Source organism: Brassica napus, chromosome A1, assembly GCF_020379485.1.
Source record: "Brassica napus cultivar Da-Ae chromosome A1, Da-Ae, whole genome shotgun sequence".
NCBI lineage: Eukaryota > Viridiplantae > Streptophyta > Magnoliopsida > Brassicales > Brassicaceae > Brassica > Brassica napus.
The window spans coordinates 22,105,575-22,120,764 of record NC_063434.1 but is presented as its reverse complement, the minus strand read 5'-3'; the positions used below and the strand labels follow the sequence as shown (position 1 = coordinate 22,120,764).

The 15,190-nt window shown below is 36.5% G+C and overlaps 3 protein-coding genes across 6 annotated transcripts; 1 reads left to right on the top strand and 2 right to left on the bottom strand.

Moving 5' to 3' along the window:
- Positions 1-327: 327 nt before the first annotated feature.
- LOC106453474 (transcription factor bHLH34) lies at positions 328-1,810 on the bottom strand. Of its 2 annotated transcripts, none has more exons than XM_048736947.1 (5): positions 1,593-1,810; positions 1,163-1,495; positions 1,007-1,084; positions 774-936; positions 328-697 (listed from the first exon to the last, which is right to left on the bottom strand). In XM_048736947.1, the coding sequence occupies exons 1-5, from the start codon at positions 1,652-1,654 to the stop codon at positions 440-442; spliced, it is 894 nt and encodes a 297-aa protein (XP_048592904.1). In that variant the 5' UTR covers positions 1,655-1,810; the 3' UTR covers positions 328-439. The 2 variants fall into 2 exon arrangements, with proteins under 2 accessions (XP_048592904.1, XP_048592905.1); XM_048736948.1 differs by having other exon boundaries at positions 1,163-1,492; positions 1,593-1,774.
- A 2,715-nt stretch (positions 1,811-4,525) lies between these two features.
- LOC111199405 lies at positions 4,526-7,868 on the top strand. The gene is made up of 2 exons (XM_022689452.2): positions 4,526-7,336; positions 7,436-7,868. The coding sequence occupies exons 1-2, from the start codon at positions 5,356-5,358 to the stop codon at positions 7,738-7,740; spliced, it is 2,286 nt and encodes a 761-aa protein (XP_022545173.2). The 5' UTR covers positions 4,526-5,355; the 3' UTR covers positions 7,741-7,868.
- Positions 7,869-8,102: 234 nt separating this feature from the next.
- Positions 8,103-11,311, bottom strand: LOC125576565. Of its 3 annotated transcripts, none has more exons than XR_007315002.1 (3): positions 8,857-11,311; positions 8,378-8,775; positions 8,103-8,287 (listed from the first exon to the last, which is right to left on the bottom strand). XR_007315002.1 is itself a non-coding variant. In XM_048736944.1 (3 exons), the coding sequence occupies exons 2-3, from the start codon at positions 9,721-9,723 to the stop codon at positions 8,614-8,616; spliced, it is 1,029 nt and encodes a 342-aa protein (XP_048592901.1). In that variant the 5' UTR covers positions 9,724-9,725; positions 9,929-11,311; the 3' UTR covers positions 8,103-8,613. The 3 variants fall into 3 exon arrangements, 2 of the variants coding, with proteins under 2 accessions (XP_048592901.1, XP_048592895.1); XM_048736944.1 differs by having other exon boundaries at positions 8,103-8,775; positions 8,857-9,725; positions 9,929-11,311; XM_048736938.1 differs by having other exon boundaries at positions 8,103-8,775.
- Positions 11,312-15,190: the final 3,879 nt, after the last annotated feature.

The window sequence follows — 15,190 nt, the reverse complement described above, 5'->3', positions numbered from 1 at the left end:
TTTTTTTAACACATTTGGCAAATAAGCCCAACTAAATATGATAAAGAAACAAAAAAAGTTGGTTGGTGTGTTGGTTTGCCTTGCTTTGAAGCTAAAGGATGACCAAGATACAACGGCTGGGAATAAAATAGTTTAGTTTAAATCTGAGTGGCAAAGATGCTAATAGTAATACTATGACCCACTTTGAGTCTTTGAGCACTATCTTTGTACTATTTTTGTGTCTTTTTTACTCCACCCCTTGCATTTCCAGACTCCTCTACATTTTGTATGATACATTTTTGATTTATCTATTTCCACCTCTCTATTATTTAGTCAAGCGACCAGGAGAAAATTCACAAGTTTCTCAGACAATTTATTCAAAAAAATAGGTTACTGCAAAAATAATAACAAAGAATCATCTGAAGGAAACAAAACTCCAAAAGTGATTGAGAAAGGAAGCTTAAGCAGCTTTAGAGCAATTCTTCTGATCTTGAGAAGTATCACGCTGCGAAGGCGGTAGTAAGTATGGCATCATTGGCATGTTTGGATAGTAACCATAACTTCCGTAAACCGCCATTTTATTCTGATGGAAAGCTGCTGGATGAGAGGGCATGAAACCAGGAGATGGAACAGCCGCCATTGATCTCATCTGTTGCTCCATCTTCTCTTTATCTGACTTCAACACCATCTTCTCTTCCCTTAGCTCATTCTTCTCCGCCTGATTTAAACCATTTAAAAACTGAATAAGTCTCTTACAGCTTCATGAGCTTTTAGGACAAAAGTGAGAAACCAACCTTGAGACTCTTGATCTCTTCTAGAAGCTTCTGGTTGGATTCTTTAAGCTCATGAGCTTCACCTCTGAGATGATTCACTACCCTGATTGCATCGTCGAGAATTGCTGGTTTGTCAGTCTTTGGAGTCCTTGTAGGCTCCAAAACCGAGCTCAAATCCATGAACCTGAAACAATATACCAAGTGAATAAAACATCTAAAACACATATGTATTAGGGCAAAAGATGTAAACATACTTGTCGTTTAGCAACTCCCTTCTTTTTTTCTCACGACAGGCTTTGGTTCCTGGCTTCCTACATGGTCCAGTTCGTCCCCTGTGTTTCAGACAACGGATACTAAACAATAAAGATCACATTCAGTGTCAAGCCAAGAAACAAAGCTTAAACGGTTACCTCTTTCTAGAGCATTCTTCCTCAAACTCTTCCTTAACAACTTCAACAGATGATGAAGAATTAATATCCACAACGGGGCAACACGCTTGTCCCTGCTGTACATGAGTCGCTGTCCCTCTAAAGCTACAGACTTGATGTGTCCCCAAATCAAGTTGTGATGATACACAAAAAGGTCCTAAACCGTTGCTATCAAGGTTTCCACTAAAGGCATCAAACTGATCTCCAATGTTATTACATACTTGTTCGTCCTCTGGAAGCAAATTCACACCAAACTCAGGAAAGAGGTTTTCCTGATCTGTCTGTATAAACCCGTAAGGATCTTCTCCTCCACTGCTACAGAATCAAGAAACAACCAAAGAATAATCATAATTTTGAAGGCAGAAGAAACATGAAGGAGACTGAATAGAGGATAAAAAATAGTTAAAGGAACCTTTGATCGAAGCAAAGGGAAGCGAGAAGATCGTCGTCGTCTTCGTTTGATTGATACATCATTAGAGATTGAATGCAGAATTTGAGAGTCTGTCAGGAGAGAGATACGCACAACAAAGCACTGTGTGTGTAGAGAGAAATATAAATGAGGAAAATAATCTGAGTGACGTCAATATTCGGATTTTGTTTTCACAAAAATGATACAATTAGTTGGAGGGAATTTCGGATTTTTTCATAGCACAAATCGTATCCTTGCGAAAAAAAAAACAGATCGAATTTAAAAAAGGGAATTGGGCCTATAGCCATGAAAAAAACGTTAATTAGAGGACTAGCGCTTTACCCTAACGGATCGATATACGCCGTGATATATACATAATATTACTGTAAGACCCTCTTTAATTTACCGGCTCACCTGCTATGAAAAAAAATTATAAATCATTTTCTTTTAACCCCCAAATAAATCGTGTCTCTTCCCTTTCCACATAACCTCCATTCCCACTTTCTTCATCTACGGTTCTTCCCCCTCCATACGCTTCTCTCGCAAATCTCCTCCACCCGCTCGCCTTCATCTCTGTCGTCCTCGCTTCAGATCGTCTCCGTCTTCTATTTTGCTTCTCGGTGAATAGTGCAAGCCCATACCCATTCCAATTCCAATCATCGATTCTTCTCAGATCTCTTCAGTTACGTTACGTTCTCATATTTTAACCTTCGATTCTCTTCATCTCCTGTAATTTTATTTCATATTTGCGCTATACTGAGAACGAGGGTACTCTTTTAGTAAATCTACAGTCTCGTTGCCGTTGCGAAGTTCTCTAATTGATTTAGGGGTTGGGTGATTTGGGGTTGGGGTTTCCCCAGCTGTTCTTAGTCTTTGTTAAATTTGAATTTTGTTTTCCTAGCGAATAGCATCTGCGATAGATAGGTTTGTCTGTGTTGACATAGTATGATATCTTTCGTTCCTATTCTATTTGATATGGTATAGGTTAGCATGCGTGTGAACATAGTACGAGATCATTCATTACTATTCTAGTCGACATGGTCTAGTATAACTGTATGTAAACATATTTTATTTGAGATAGAATTGAGTGGTTGCTACTGCAGTATTTTGTATTCCATTTAATTTATTTGCATTAAGTATTCTGTCCTAACCGTGTTTACCTCCTACCTTCATCCTTCAGATCTGGCATGGACGATTTAAACCTTGCGAGTAGATTGTTTGAGACAGGCTTTGAACCTACTGGAAACAAAAGTTTTAACAACTATTTCAACCTATGTCATCGCCATGCCCATCCGCACACGTGTGCTTCTACATAACACATTTATTCTGTTAGAGCACCTATTATATGTTTCTATTATATTTTGATCATGTAAAATGAAAAATCATCTTATTTGCATTCATGCTATAAATTGAAACGTTTAATATCACTTTATTTTGCTTCTGAATTCATACAAATTTAGTACTTGCGTATTTTGATATATGAGTTGGGGTTTATATTTTCGTGTAGGGTTTCGTGATGATTGGATAGGGTTTAGTTTCTGGAATATTGGGAAAGCATTACTTGTTTCTATTTTGTTTGGATATGGAATAGAACATTTCTGAACTTTCATATCATGTGTTCTAATTTTGGTGATATAGAATTGGCATATTACATAATATAATTTAATATAACATAATTTAATTTAATATTACATACCATTATGTATTTTTTAGATTTTGATATATGAGTTTAGGGTTTATATTTGGGTTAGTATTTAGTGATTAGATTTTAGGGTTTAGTTTTTATCTGATATAGAATAAAACTTAGATGATAGAGAATATAACTCTCGATGCTTATGTATGTGATCAATAAAGTTATACGTGGATGGCTTTTTCTTCTTTCAAAAAATCACAAATACATACCTCCAGTATTATAAGACGTGGAAGGTTTGGTTTGCCTATGTTTTGGGGTTTATATTTACTTAACTTGGGTTTAGTGTTTAATGTCAAGTGTTCTATTACCATCCCCATTAACTTTGTATTTCATGTTGCTCATGAGGACTGTAAATACATATCTCCAGTATTATGGAAGGTGGATTGGGGTTTATGTTTCCCTAATTTGGGTTTAGTGTTTACTGTCAAGTATTCTATTACCATTCCATTAGCTTTGTATTTCATGTTGGTCAAACATGGATCGACTGTGTACATAGTACCATTTTAAATAGTACGGGTTAGATAGAATAGAAATATTCTCGTAATAGATTGTGCGATTGTGTACGTAACTCTATAAGACTTATAATCATTAACTTACTCATTTATACTTTAGCATATGGAATAGTTCGCCGTTAAATAAAATAGTATACTTCAATTTTTTTTATTCGTAGTTGTTAAATGGAAATTAACTTTCTTTGTAGTCGTTAGAAATATAAGACGGTCTACTATCATTTTCTTTAGCTTAAACATTGATTGTGTCAATGGTTTCTATTTCTAAGTTGGGTTTAGTGATTTAGTTCATTAGTTTATATCTAAATTTTCAGTGTTGCTGCTCTTTCAATTGGAATTGGATTTACAGTGATACTATTCTACCCAAATTAGTATGGAACGCTTGTAATCGGTATAGAATATACGTTTTATTATCTTCTATTTCGCCGTTTCATTTCACGCGCTTTCAAAATTCGCTCATTATTACTATGGGTCACAAAATCACCACGTCGTTTTCTTTATGTGAAGAAACCGGATACCTGTTACTAACAAGGGTATAACCGGCTGGAATGATGGTAAAAAGACAGTCACTACATTCTGTCAAAATCATGTCTATTCTCTTGATTTTCTTTTTAAATATGGCTAGTAAGCCAATAAGCCCTTTTAAAAAATACTTTGGTTTATATGAGAAGACAACAAAGTCAGAAATAAGAATCAAGTTTTATTAAAATTAAGATATATAAAATATACGGGGCTTTTGTAAAGCCACGCATTAACCAAAGGCTGGGTCGGGACGAAAGAGAATCGTTCAGTGTAGACTGCTTTTTTAAATAAGGGAAAATTGGAAAAATGGGACACTTTGAACTTTTATTTGTCACAATAGGATTTCTGATATTTTGGACAATTCTGGACATATTTTACCCTTTTTTAATAGAAAAAATAGTAAACTGAATTTTAAAAATGTTAAAAAATATCAAAACTATTGGAAACATAAGTATGACAATATATATGTTTAAATTGTTTTTTTTTTTAAAATGAATCATATTTTATTTCATCTTCTAGCTACAGTTATAATACTCATTCTGGTCATCTACTTAGTCTAGAATTCGGCTACTAATGTTTATACATAGATATATCTTTGGTATACAACGTAACCTATCTTTTCTTATATATTCTAACCAAAGCTAGGTTACGTTACGTTATAATCAAGAAAGATGTCTTTCTTATACCTTTAGCTTGGTTACGACATGTAGCCACAATGCGTTGATATACCCTATCTATATTTGGAGCCATGATGTGGTCTGCCTTTTACCTTATGTGGCGCCTAGGGAAGAATATGTTTCACATCTACTCTACTGTGTTCTGACTTACATAGGTTATACATTCTACAGGAAATCCGAAAAATATGGAAACTTCCATAATCGGTTAAAGATGTTTCCTAAATCTAAACTAAATCTTCCCTAAATATCTCCAAGAATATTTTCTCCCACGTTTTTCTCCTTCTCCCACGATCTTTTGTCGTCGTTCTTTGTGTTTCTCTCTTCTTCATCGACATAATCATCTCTCTTTTCTCTATCAATACAACATGGTTCTAATCTATGTCAAATCGGGTGAATGGATGTGTAGTCGCGGTGATGACTGGAGTTTCGTGGTAGACAAAGAAAGGCGTGGTCGAATGGTAACATTAGCAACTACTACTACGTTGAAGCAGCTCAAGATAATGGTGTGTGAGGATTATGGGGTGGACCATAATGCCATTAATGCCGAGTTCAGTTATTCGTTGTTAAATCAAAAAGGGAATCCTCCTATTATTATCACCAATGATCGGCAAGCATCTAATTTTGTGGGCTATGCAAAGAGGGAATCGTCTACTACCTTGTGTGTGATGTTCTCTGTTTCCGGTGTAAATCAAAAGGAACGAGTCAATATCGATTTGAATAAGGAGCCTTGCGATTCAAGTAATGTTGAGGATGAAGAAGTTCCTGAGATAAATCGAGCAGAGTTTTTCAAGCCGTCAAAGGAGTCTTTTGTTAAAAGAACGAATCATGTCGCTGCAGATGGTTGCGGTCCTTTAAGGAGTGAAAACATTGAACTTTTTCAAAACAATGGAGACAGTGATAAGGATGGTCGAGCTTGGAGAGGAGACTTCGTGAAGAAGGATCAAATTTTCACAAGTAAAGGGGTTCTGAAGGCAACAATGGAAATTTTAGCGATGAAGAATAATTTCGATTACACTGTTATCAAATCCACGAGAAAATGGTGGTATATTCGATGTAAAGATGCATTGTGCAACTGGACTGTGCGTGCAGAAGGAATAGATGGGTCTACATATTTCATGATCAACCAATGTGATGGAAGACATTCATGTGCTCCTTCAAAGAAAAGGAAATTCGGAAAAACAGCATCAGCAAGAACAATTGGGACTCTGATACAACATCGATTTGATGATGCAAACGATGGCCCAAAACCGAATGACATCATTCAATTTATGAGAATGGAGCATAGTTGTGAGATTACTTATTGGCACGCTTGGGAAGCTCGTGAGTTTGCTATTGCAGCTGCTAGAGGTATACCAGATCGCAGTTACTCTAAAATACCAGCATATCTGCATATGATTAAAGAAGCAAATCCTGGTACGCATACTCACTATGAAACTAATGAGAAGGGAAGATTCATGTATCTATTTATGTCATTTGGGCAATCAGTTAGAGGATTCTACAATGCAATGCGAAGGGTGATTGTTGTTGACGGAACTTTTCTGAAAAATAAATACAAAGGGACACTTCTTGTTGCTACTGCTGTAGATGGTAACTCTAATTTGTATCCGATTGCATTTGGGGTTGTTGATTCAGAGAATGACGATTCTTGGGGGTGGTTCTTCAGACAGTTGAAAGTGGTTATTGCTGATTGTCAAGACCTAGCTTTTGTCTCAGATAGAAATGCGTCTATTTCTAAAGCTATTGGGACTGTCTACCCTCGATCAGCACATGGAATTTGCATTCATCACTTATTGACCAATGTGGTCTCATTTTTCAAGACAAAAGGATTGACTGCGTTGGTAGAAAAGGCTTCACGGGCATATAGATACACTGAATTTCAAGAACGTATCACCGAAATTTTTGATATGAGTCCTGAGCTTGGAAGATATCTACGGGAGGCTGATGTGCGCAAATGGGCTCGTTCTCTCTTCCCTGGTTCCAGGTATGACATTAGGACCACGAACCCTGCAGAGTCTATAAATTCAGTTCTTAGAATACCTAGAGAATATCCGGTTATTCCTTTGCTTGATAGTATAAGAGAACTGTTGACTCGATGGTTCTATGAGCGTCGCTTGTTAAGCTCAAAGCATCTAGATCCTTTAACCGCTAAGGTGGAGAGAAAGATTGATAGGAGAATTGTGAAGGCAAAAGGATTCCAGGTTTACAAGGTTGACAACTTCAGATCGGTTGTAAAAGGAGACATATATGATTGTCATGTTGATTTGGAAAGAAGAACATGCACATGTGGTAAGTATGATATAGGAAAAATTCCTTGCCGACACGCCATTCCTGCAATTTATTCACGAGGTATGGAAGTATAAACACATGAATACTTGAGAATTATTTATTTTCGGGATTTTCATCATATAGACTTCATATTGATCAAGTTTTTTTTGAGATTGACAGGTATGGAAGTGCACAGATTCACTGACGCCTTATACAGCACTGCAGCGTGGAGAACCGCCTATGCAGATTCCATTAATCCAATAGCAGTTGTAGAGTCAGAATGGAATGTCCCTGCTGAGGTTAAACTTGCAAAGGTTTTACCACCAAAGACAAGAAAGAGTGCTGGTCGACCAGTAAAGAGAAGGTATGAATCAGTAGAAGACAAGATCGCATCTTCTCAAGGATCAAAGAAGAATAAAAAGCATAAGTGTAGCCGTTGTGGAACTGAAGGACACAAGAGAGGAACATGCGATTTACCCATCTAGTTTGTTATGTGTCTGCATCTGTCTCTGTTTTTTTCTTTATTGCTTTTGAAACAATTTGATCTTCTGTTTAAGAACCTATTTGACAATTTGGTATTTGCTAAACTATAGAGACAAATCGATTTATTCTAGTAACAATCAAAGTAATTGCAAAATAATTCGTTTCAGTAGATGATGATCACCTCGAAATAACAAGAAACATGGTCTTAACTTCTTTGAAAATAAGAAACAACAAGTTGAGGAAGCACATAAAAGTAGTTGAACATCATGCATAGATATGGTACAAGAAGACCATCACCAAACAACACACAAACAAAGCTTTTATGCCCCTAAGTTCCCTAATGCATTCCAAGGTCTTCTCTTCGCAATGGCACATTGCATCTTCCATCTCTTGAATTCTACTCTCATGGCGTGTCATCATGGCCTCACCAGCTCTCACTGATTTCTGAAACTCGGAATTGTCAACGAGTAACACGTCAAACAGGTCTTGGAAGTCTTCAATCTCCTCAACAACTGACTTGTCAGTCCATTTGAACAAGTGGGTTTTGTCCTTCATCAGTAACATCCAATACACAATTAGATTGACTAATTCTACTCTCATCGGACAACAACGAGACAGTTATATGATAACATGACTAACCTTTTGAGATCCCAAAGGACAACAATGAAATAATCTTCCCGGATTTTGAATTGTTTTTGAAGTGAAACGATTCACTGCCTCACCGCAATTGCATCTTGTGGGAATTCCCCGTTGTTTCGCGAGGCGATCTCTTGTAGTGGATGAAGAATTTACTGAAGACATGAGGGAGTCGATCTCCAAATTTTCGCCGCTGCAATCTCTCTGTCGAGGAAGAATGAGGAAGAAAAGAGATTAGGTCAAAAAAATAACCAAACATGCTCACTAAAATCATGCCCCTTCTTTATCATCTCCATCAGAACCTTGATTCTGTCATCCTCCACATCATCATCTCTGCGAAACGCCTGAGCTTTGACAACATCATAATTTCCTGTCCATGAGATGTATGGGTAGATGTCATCCTACACAAGACAGGGAAATACAGTTAGATACTAACTACTCATTTCAAACCGGAAAGAGTCGTCATAAATAGATAAAATTACCTTGGGTGTAATAATCTCCTCCAAGCGAATGATCTCCTCATATGACACCTTCGCAGCTCCCATCCAGTTTATGCATCTAGGACCGTCCTTGAAACCCTTATCCAGCTTTTTTCCACAAAGCTTCCCGATTTTTGGCACCGCTTCCATTGCCCAAATCTGCAAGGCGTATGAGAAGCCATCCAAGACATAGCTAGTGGTCTTTTCCTTCAGTTGGGAACGATTTTTGGCTATGGATTTGCAGAGAAGGTCATAAGCAGCAACTCCCCAAGGATACCTTCGAACTCTGTCAAGATCCATGACCACCGCGATGTACTTCAGGGGGATATTAGCCTTCTCATCTCTCGCCAATACCACACAAAGAATGATCGCCAAGTAGATAAGACGTATGCGATCTGCATTCTTCCATTTCTTTACAGCTTCCTTGTCCTTAGTCCACAGGTTGAAGAGTGTAATTGTTCCATCTTTTCTCCTCAAAACCTTGCTCCAGAAACCACCATCATATTTCCACTCTTCAAACTCCTCAATCGAAATGTGAGTATCGCATTCAAACCCGGTTACGGCGTGGAACTCTTGCAATGAGAATCGAAGCGGTCTCCTCGCAAAGACAAACCATAGCTCGTGCTGTAAGAAAGTCACCAGCTCCCTACACAAGAAGCTGTGTATCACCCTCGCAGAGTATCCAAGACCATTCTCATGGAGCTTAAAAATCTGATGAAAAACCGGGTCTTTCTTCACGACATCCAACTCCTTTGGCAGCCACGCTTGGAACTTTCGGATTATGTAGTCGATCCTGCAGTTGTTGTTGATCTGAGTAACTCGGGGCTCCTCGCCCTCCTTAAAAAGCCTCTTCGGTAGCTCCTCAGACATAGCTACAAACCGTGACAAAATTATTAGTTCAACATGTAAAGGTTTCAATATCATCACACATGTAAAGGTTTCAATAATATCAACCAATCCGTGAAACAAAATTATTTTAAGAAACACGGCAAATCATTTTAAAAAAAAATCAAGCTTTAATGGAAGAACACTTCGATTTCGTTTAATATGAGAATCTATAGATGAAATCCAATACCTTCTGTGAAGAATTGTGAGATTGAGAGGCGAAATTGATGGAAGAACACTTCGAAAATCGATTTGACCCGACGAAGAGGAAGAACGATTCGCAGCCGTTGTGTCTTCAGTGAGATCGAAAAGGATGGTGACGGAGACGAGAGTAGAGACCACGGGCTGATGAAACACCGACGAAGAACAGAGCTTCTCACCGTTGAACCCTAAATCGCCGTGGGAGAGCGACGAGTCTACGACGGAGAAGACAAAGAGAAAGGGGAATTAGGTTTGCGGCATCCCGCGTCTCCTTTTTTCCCATTTAGTGTTTTTTTTATTTTTTAATTTTTATAGATTTTAATTTTAACATTAAAATCTATTACGAAAATTATTATAATTTATAATTTAAATTCAACATAATTGGTAAATTAAGGGTACTTTGGTATTTTACAAGATCTAAAATCCTATTTTCCTAAAATATCTTCTAGAAATCCTAATGTGACAAATCCAAGTTCAAAGTGTCCTATTTATCCAATTTTCCCTTTAAATAAAGGTGTCGCGCTATGTAGTCTATGTTGGTTCGATCTTATTTTCTTAGATTACTTGAGTTTTATGCTTTTATTTTGTTAATTGGGTTTATAAATTTAATTTTTATCGAAATGAATGTATTGGTTTAGTAAAGTTTGTTACAGCATGTATATATATATAAGAACATTTCTAATGTAAATCTTCATTTTTCTTTAAAATAAAGTAACTCCATAACTGAATTGGATTTTGTTTATTTTTAATTCATTTTGGAGTGGAAATAGAACAGTGGATAAATAAAAAATACATTATTCCATTTATAGACTAATTTTATTTTTATTCCCTTTTGGAATAAAATCATAATGAGATTGAAAATGTTGTAAGCTAAAAACACAAAATAATGTTAGTTTATCTAATAAATCGGTGCGTACACAACTCCGACAGGCACTGGTGTCTGAACCCAGCACTACTGAACTAAAGAAAGCAACATAGAACATCAAAGCTCCAAGAAAATTAAAGCACTTCATCTGGCAAACTATCTCTGGATACATCGCGCTATGGCGCAGAATTTACGAGACCGGCATTGTGCGCAAAAGAGTACTTGTGTTCGTTGCGGTGCGGAGTCTGAAACCATTAATCACACTCTGTTCGAATGCCCGCCTGCCTTGCAGTGTTGGGCACTGTCACAGATCCCTGCAGCTCTGGGGTATTCCCGCAACAATCTCCTATGGAGGGCAAAGAAGCAAGGCGCAAATGAAGAAATGATGAAAGTCTTCCCATGGATAATGTGGCACATATGGAAAGCGCGCAACGAAAAGTTGTTCAATAACAAGGACATTACACCATTGGACACTCTTCAACTTGCCATGAGAGAAGCTGAAAGCTGGACCATTGCTCAACTAGCCCGAGAGATGGAAGACGTACCGTGCTGAACAACGTTCTAGAGGAAGGATCAGCTGAGAACCAAACTCCGACTCCACCAAGATGGCGATCTCAGGTAGATGCATCGTGGGCAAGCGATCGAGAGGACACTGGTGTTGGATTTGTGATAATGGATGAAGGAATGATGATCCAGTATGGGGTAAAGAGAACACACAGAACTGAGTCTCCTTTACACGCGGAGGCTGAAAGGCTCATATGGGCACTGCAGGAAACACTTAAAAGAGGTTCCATGATAATGCAATTTGAATCCGATTGCCAACAACTTGTGAACCTGATCCAAATAGATGAAGAGGAGTGGCCGGCTTTGGCAACAGAACCGGACGAAATCAAAGCTCTGAAAAGTAACTTCACCACCTTCTCCATTGCGTATCTGTCACGGTCTTTGAACATCTGTGTGGATGGCTTAGCAAAAGGAGTCCGTACACGCGATCTTTGGTTACCTTACGTGAATGGTTGTGCTCCAAAGTGGTTAGCCTCTGTTGCTATCCAAATGGAAACAACCTAAGCTTTAGCTTTTATATTTTCGATGTCAAAAAAAAAATTTAATAAATCGGTGTAGTATACACAATTATTTTCGGGTTTTTGCACTAGATATAAAAGAAACGTTATGTAATTAGCTAACTGGGCATAGTACTGTGTAATTTTCATAATTCCAAAAGTGACCTCATTGTTTCTTGCAGACGTAACTCCACAAAACCTCTTACCTCTTTAGTCATTTTTTTTTGTTCTTTTTGTTTATGTTTCTGTTTCTCCCTTCTTTCTGATAAATTCTAACTTTCTCTAAAAAAACTTCCACGAAATTGGATCTCCTCTCATATTCCTCTTCTATATGTGCAACCCAAAATCTATCTAAATTTATGTCTCCTGTCCTCACTGCGAAACCAAGCTTCCCCGTTGTAAAAAGACAAATCCGAGAGCGCGCCACCGTCTTCTGCAAGCCACGACCACCAAACTCCGCCACCGAACTCTCCGTCGTGCTTTGTAAACGAAGCAGCATCCAGCTCTGAACCATCGACGACCTCCACCCGACTTTGATTCAACACCACGTGGTCTTTCTTCCAAGTCACCTCTTCACCGTGATCAGCTCACCGTCGTGGCCGTGCTCATCGTCGGAATCAAGCTCGCCATCAGATTCTGCAGAGAGAAAGCACGGTTCTCTCCAATGGTGAAGTTTAGAATATTTGCAAAACAGAAACAGTTGGGGCCAAGACGAAATAAGAAGAAAATACAGGGATCAATGGTGCAAAAGACAAAAATACACGGGGGGTCTATATTGTCACAATTAAAAGCTAAGGGGCTAAATTAAGGATGTTTCTGCACTTTAGAAAATCCTGGGCCATTTTGTAAAGAATTAGAAGTTCAGGGACCTGTCCGGCAAATATTCTAAAATCCACCATTGAAAACAACGAGCTTTCTCTTTGTGTAATCTGAGGCTGATTCTGACGATGGCGATGGCGGAGACCACGGCTTGGAAATGAGAGCATGGCGTAGAGGAAGAAGCGACATCAGTGGCTGAAATCTATCACACCAATTCGTGACGCTGAGAATGGAGCCGCGACGAAGACTTCACGCCATGGAAAAACATGTGGATGTCATAAAAAGACAAAATAACCGGCAACGGGCAAATCAAATAGTTTCTAATTTCAACTAGAGGTTACTCATGTAATTTTCTCATTTTCTATCACCTAGTTCGCAAATTTTTTAAAATATTGCACACTTTGCCAATTTCCATTCTTGTTTTGGTTATTCACCCAAATGACCCATTATTTTCTTCTAACAATACGAAAACACCACGTTTTTGAATGATTTGTGTACTTTTGTGGAAATGATGCATGTGGAGTTATTAAAATGTTAATTTCGTTTATGATCATTTCAATGCGGTCAGCGTTTCAATGATTAGCAATGTCCATAGAAGAAGACTAAACTAAATGTCTTCATTTGTCTAAAGTCGAACGTTTGAAAGAGTGGCCACTTGGCAAGGAACAAAAATCTCTTGGTGAAAGCAAGAACAAAACACACAAAGTGGTAAAACGACCAATCAAATAAAAAAAAGATAGACAAGTGAAACAGTGTGATCATCGTTGATGAAAAGTGGTAGAATAAACGAATTATTCATGTTTCTTCTGAGTTTTTTGACACTTGGAAGTTTGGAAACAAAACGTTCGTTGGCGTTTTCAAACGCCGCATCTTCAAATTTCCTAGCCCTACAATCTTATATATAAAAGAAAAATGAGCATTTTCATATATATATATGAGGTGTATTGAATCTAAAATTTGAAATGATTTGATTTTTAGTGAGTTGATGATTGTAGGTGACTTTAAGAATTTGTTGTGATTTTTGTTAAACAATTATAAAATCTCTTATAATATTATGAGATTTGAAATTTTATTTTTATAACTAAAAATACCTCTGACACACTCTAAAAACATTTAGAGGGATGTATTGAATCTGAAATTTGAAGTGAATTGATTTTATTGAGTTTTTAGATGGTTTTAGGTGAATATTAGAATTTTGTGTGATTTTTGTTAAACAACTCTAGAATATCATATAAAACTATGAGATTTGGATTTTTATTTTTATAACAAAGAAACTCTTTTCAAAACCCTAAATTTTTTTAAAGCACTCTAAAATCTCCGACTTAAATTTTGTTTAACAACAGTATATTTCAAAGTGTTTTATAAAATGACAAGTTCAATAACACTAGATTTTAAAATGTTTTTTACAATCCTCGTTTAAATAATAGTAGATTTGTCATTTTAATACATCATCTGAAACTTTTAACTAAATACACCCTCTTTAAAGAACTCTAGAATCTCCAACTTAAATTTCGTTCAATAACAGTGAATTTCAGAATATTTTATGAAATAATAAGTTCAATAACATGGAGTTTTAAAGTGTTGTTAAATAATAAGTTTTAAAGTGTTGTTAGATTTAATATTATATTACTTGACTTTACTTTATTCTCAATAATATACAAAATTTTCAACAACTCTTTCCAAATTAACAAATCTTTCAATTTATAAAATCAACAAACTCTATAGAAATCTAAGTCCCACTACACCATCTTAAATATATCATGGGTTGATATAGTTCTTAAGTAATTAAAATATACTTTGTTTTAAATCCTATTCAATATCACCATCTAATTTAAAAAAATAGTAACATTTTCGTGGGCCTTTTGTGTCGACACTTCATATCCAGTAACAAACTCTATTTTTCAATAAAGAGGCCTGTTTAAGCACTTAATTTGACTTCCGTTTGATTTCAAAATTTTGGCTTTTGATTTACATCGATCATGAGTCTTTGATAATTCATATTACTAGGTGGACCGCCCGCACGCATGTGCAGGCATTAACATTAATATTAAATTAATATTATATTTACAATTATATAATACTTATGTTACATGTATATGATTAATATAAAAGATTCGATGTTACATATTGATATTTATATTATGTTCATATGAACAAAGAATACATTAGAACGTTTAGAAAACGATCACATTTAACACTAATCTTAAAACATCAGAAAAATATAACTGAGAAAAAACAAATATTTCACGCATAACCCCAATAAAAAAACCAGCCATGAAATATAAAAGAGAGATTTGAATTACCTGAGATTTATTATCATTGATTTCATTGTAACAGCATAGATGATTTACGGTTTCCTTCTCTAAGCCTTGAGTCAGAAAAGAGGTAATTAAACCAAAAATATTTAAAGACGTAAACAATCCCCAAAAGATAAGAAATTATATAATTGATAGGACAACGTCAATGAGTTTCAAAGTTTTTAAAAAGCTTTAAGATTACCTTTAGC

Bases quoted from the DNA above. Each gene is read 5' to 3' on its own strand.
- LOC106453474 (XM_048736947.1), bottom strand. From the start codon at position 1,654: ATGATGTATCAATCAAACGAAGACGACGACGATCTTCTCGCTTCCCTT. The intron at 1,085-1,162 runs GTAACCGTTTAA...TCTGAAACACAG, and splicing joins GAAGAATGCTCTAGAAAGAG to GGGACGAACTGGACCATGTA. The intron at 698-773 runs GTTGGTTTCTCA...GGTTTAAATCAG, and splicing joins AAGAGATCAAGAGTCTCAAG to GCGGAGAAGAATGAGCTAAG.
- LOC111199405 (XM_022689452.2), top strand. From the start codon at position 5,356: ATGGTTCTAATCTATGTCAAATCGGGTGAATGGATGTGTAGTCGCGGT. The intron at 7,337-7,435 runs GTATGGAAGTAT...TGAGATTGACAG, and splicing joins TCCTGCAATTTATTCACGAG to GTATGGAAGTGCACAGATTC.
- LOC125576565 (XM_048736938.1), bottom strand. From the start codon at position 9,777: ATGATATTGAAACCTTTACATGTTGAACTAATAATTTTGTCACGGTTT. The intron at 8,776-8,856 runs GTAATTTTATCT...TGTCTTGTGTAG, and splicing joins AGGAGATTATTACACCCAAG to GATGACATCTACCCATACAT.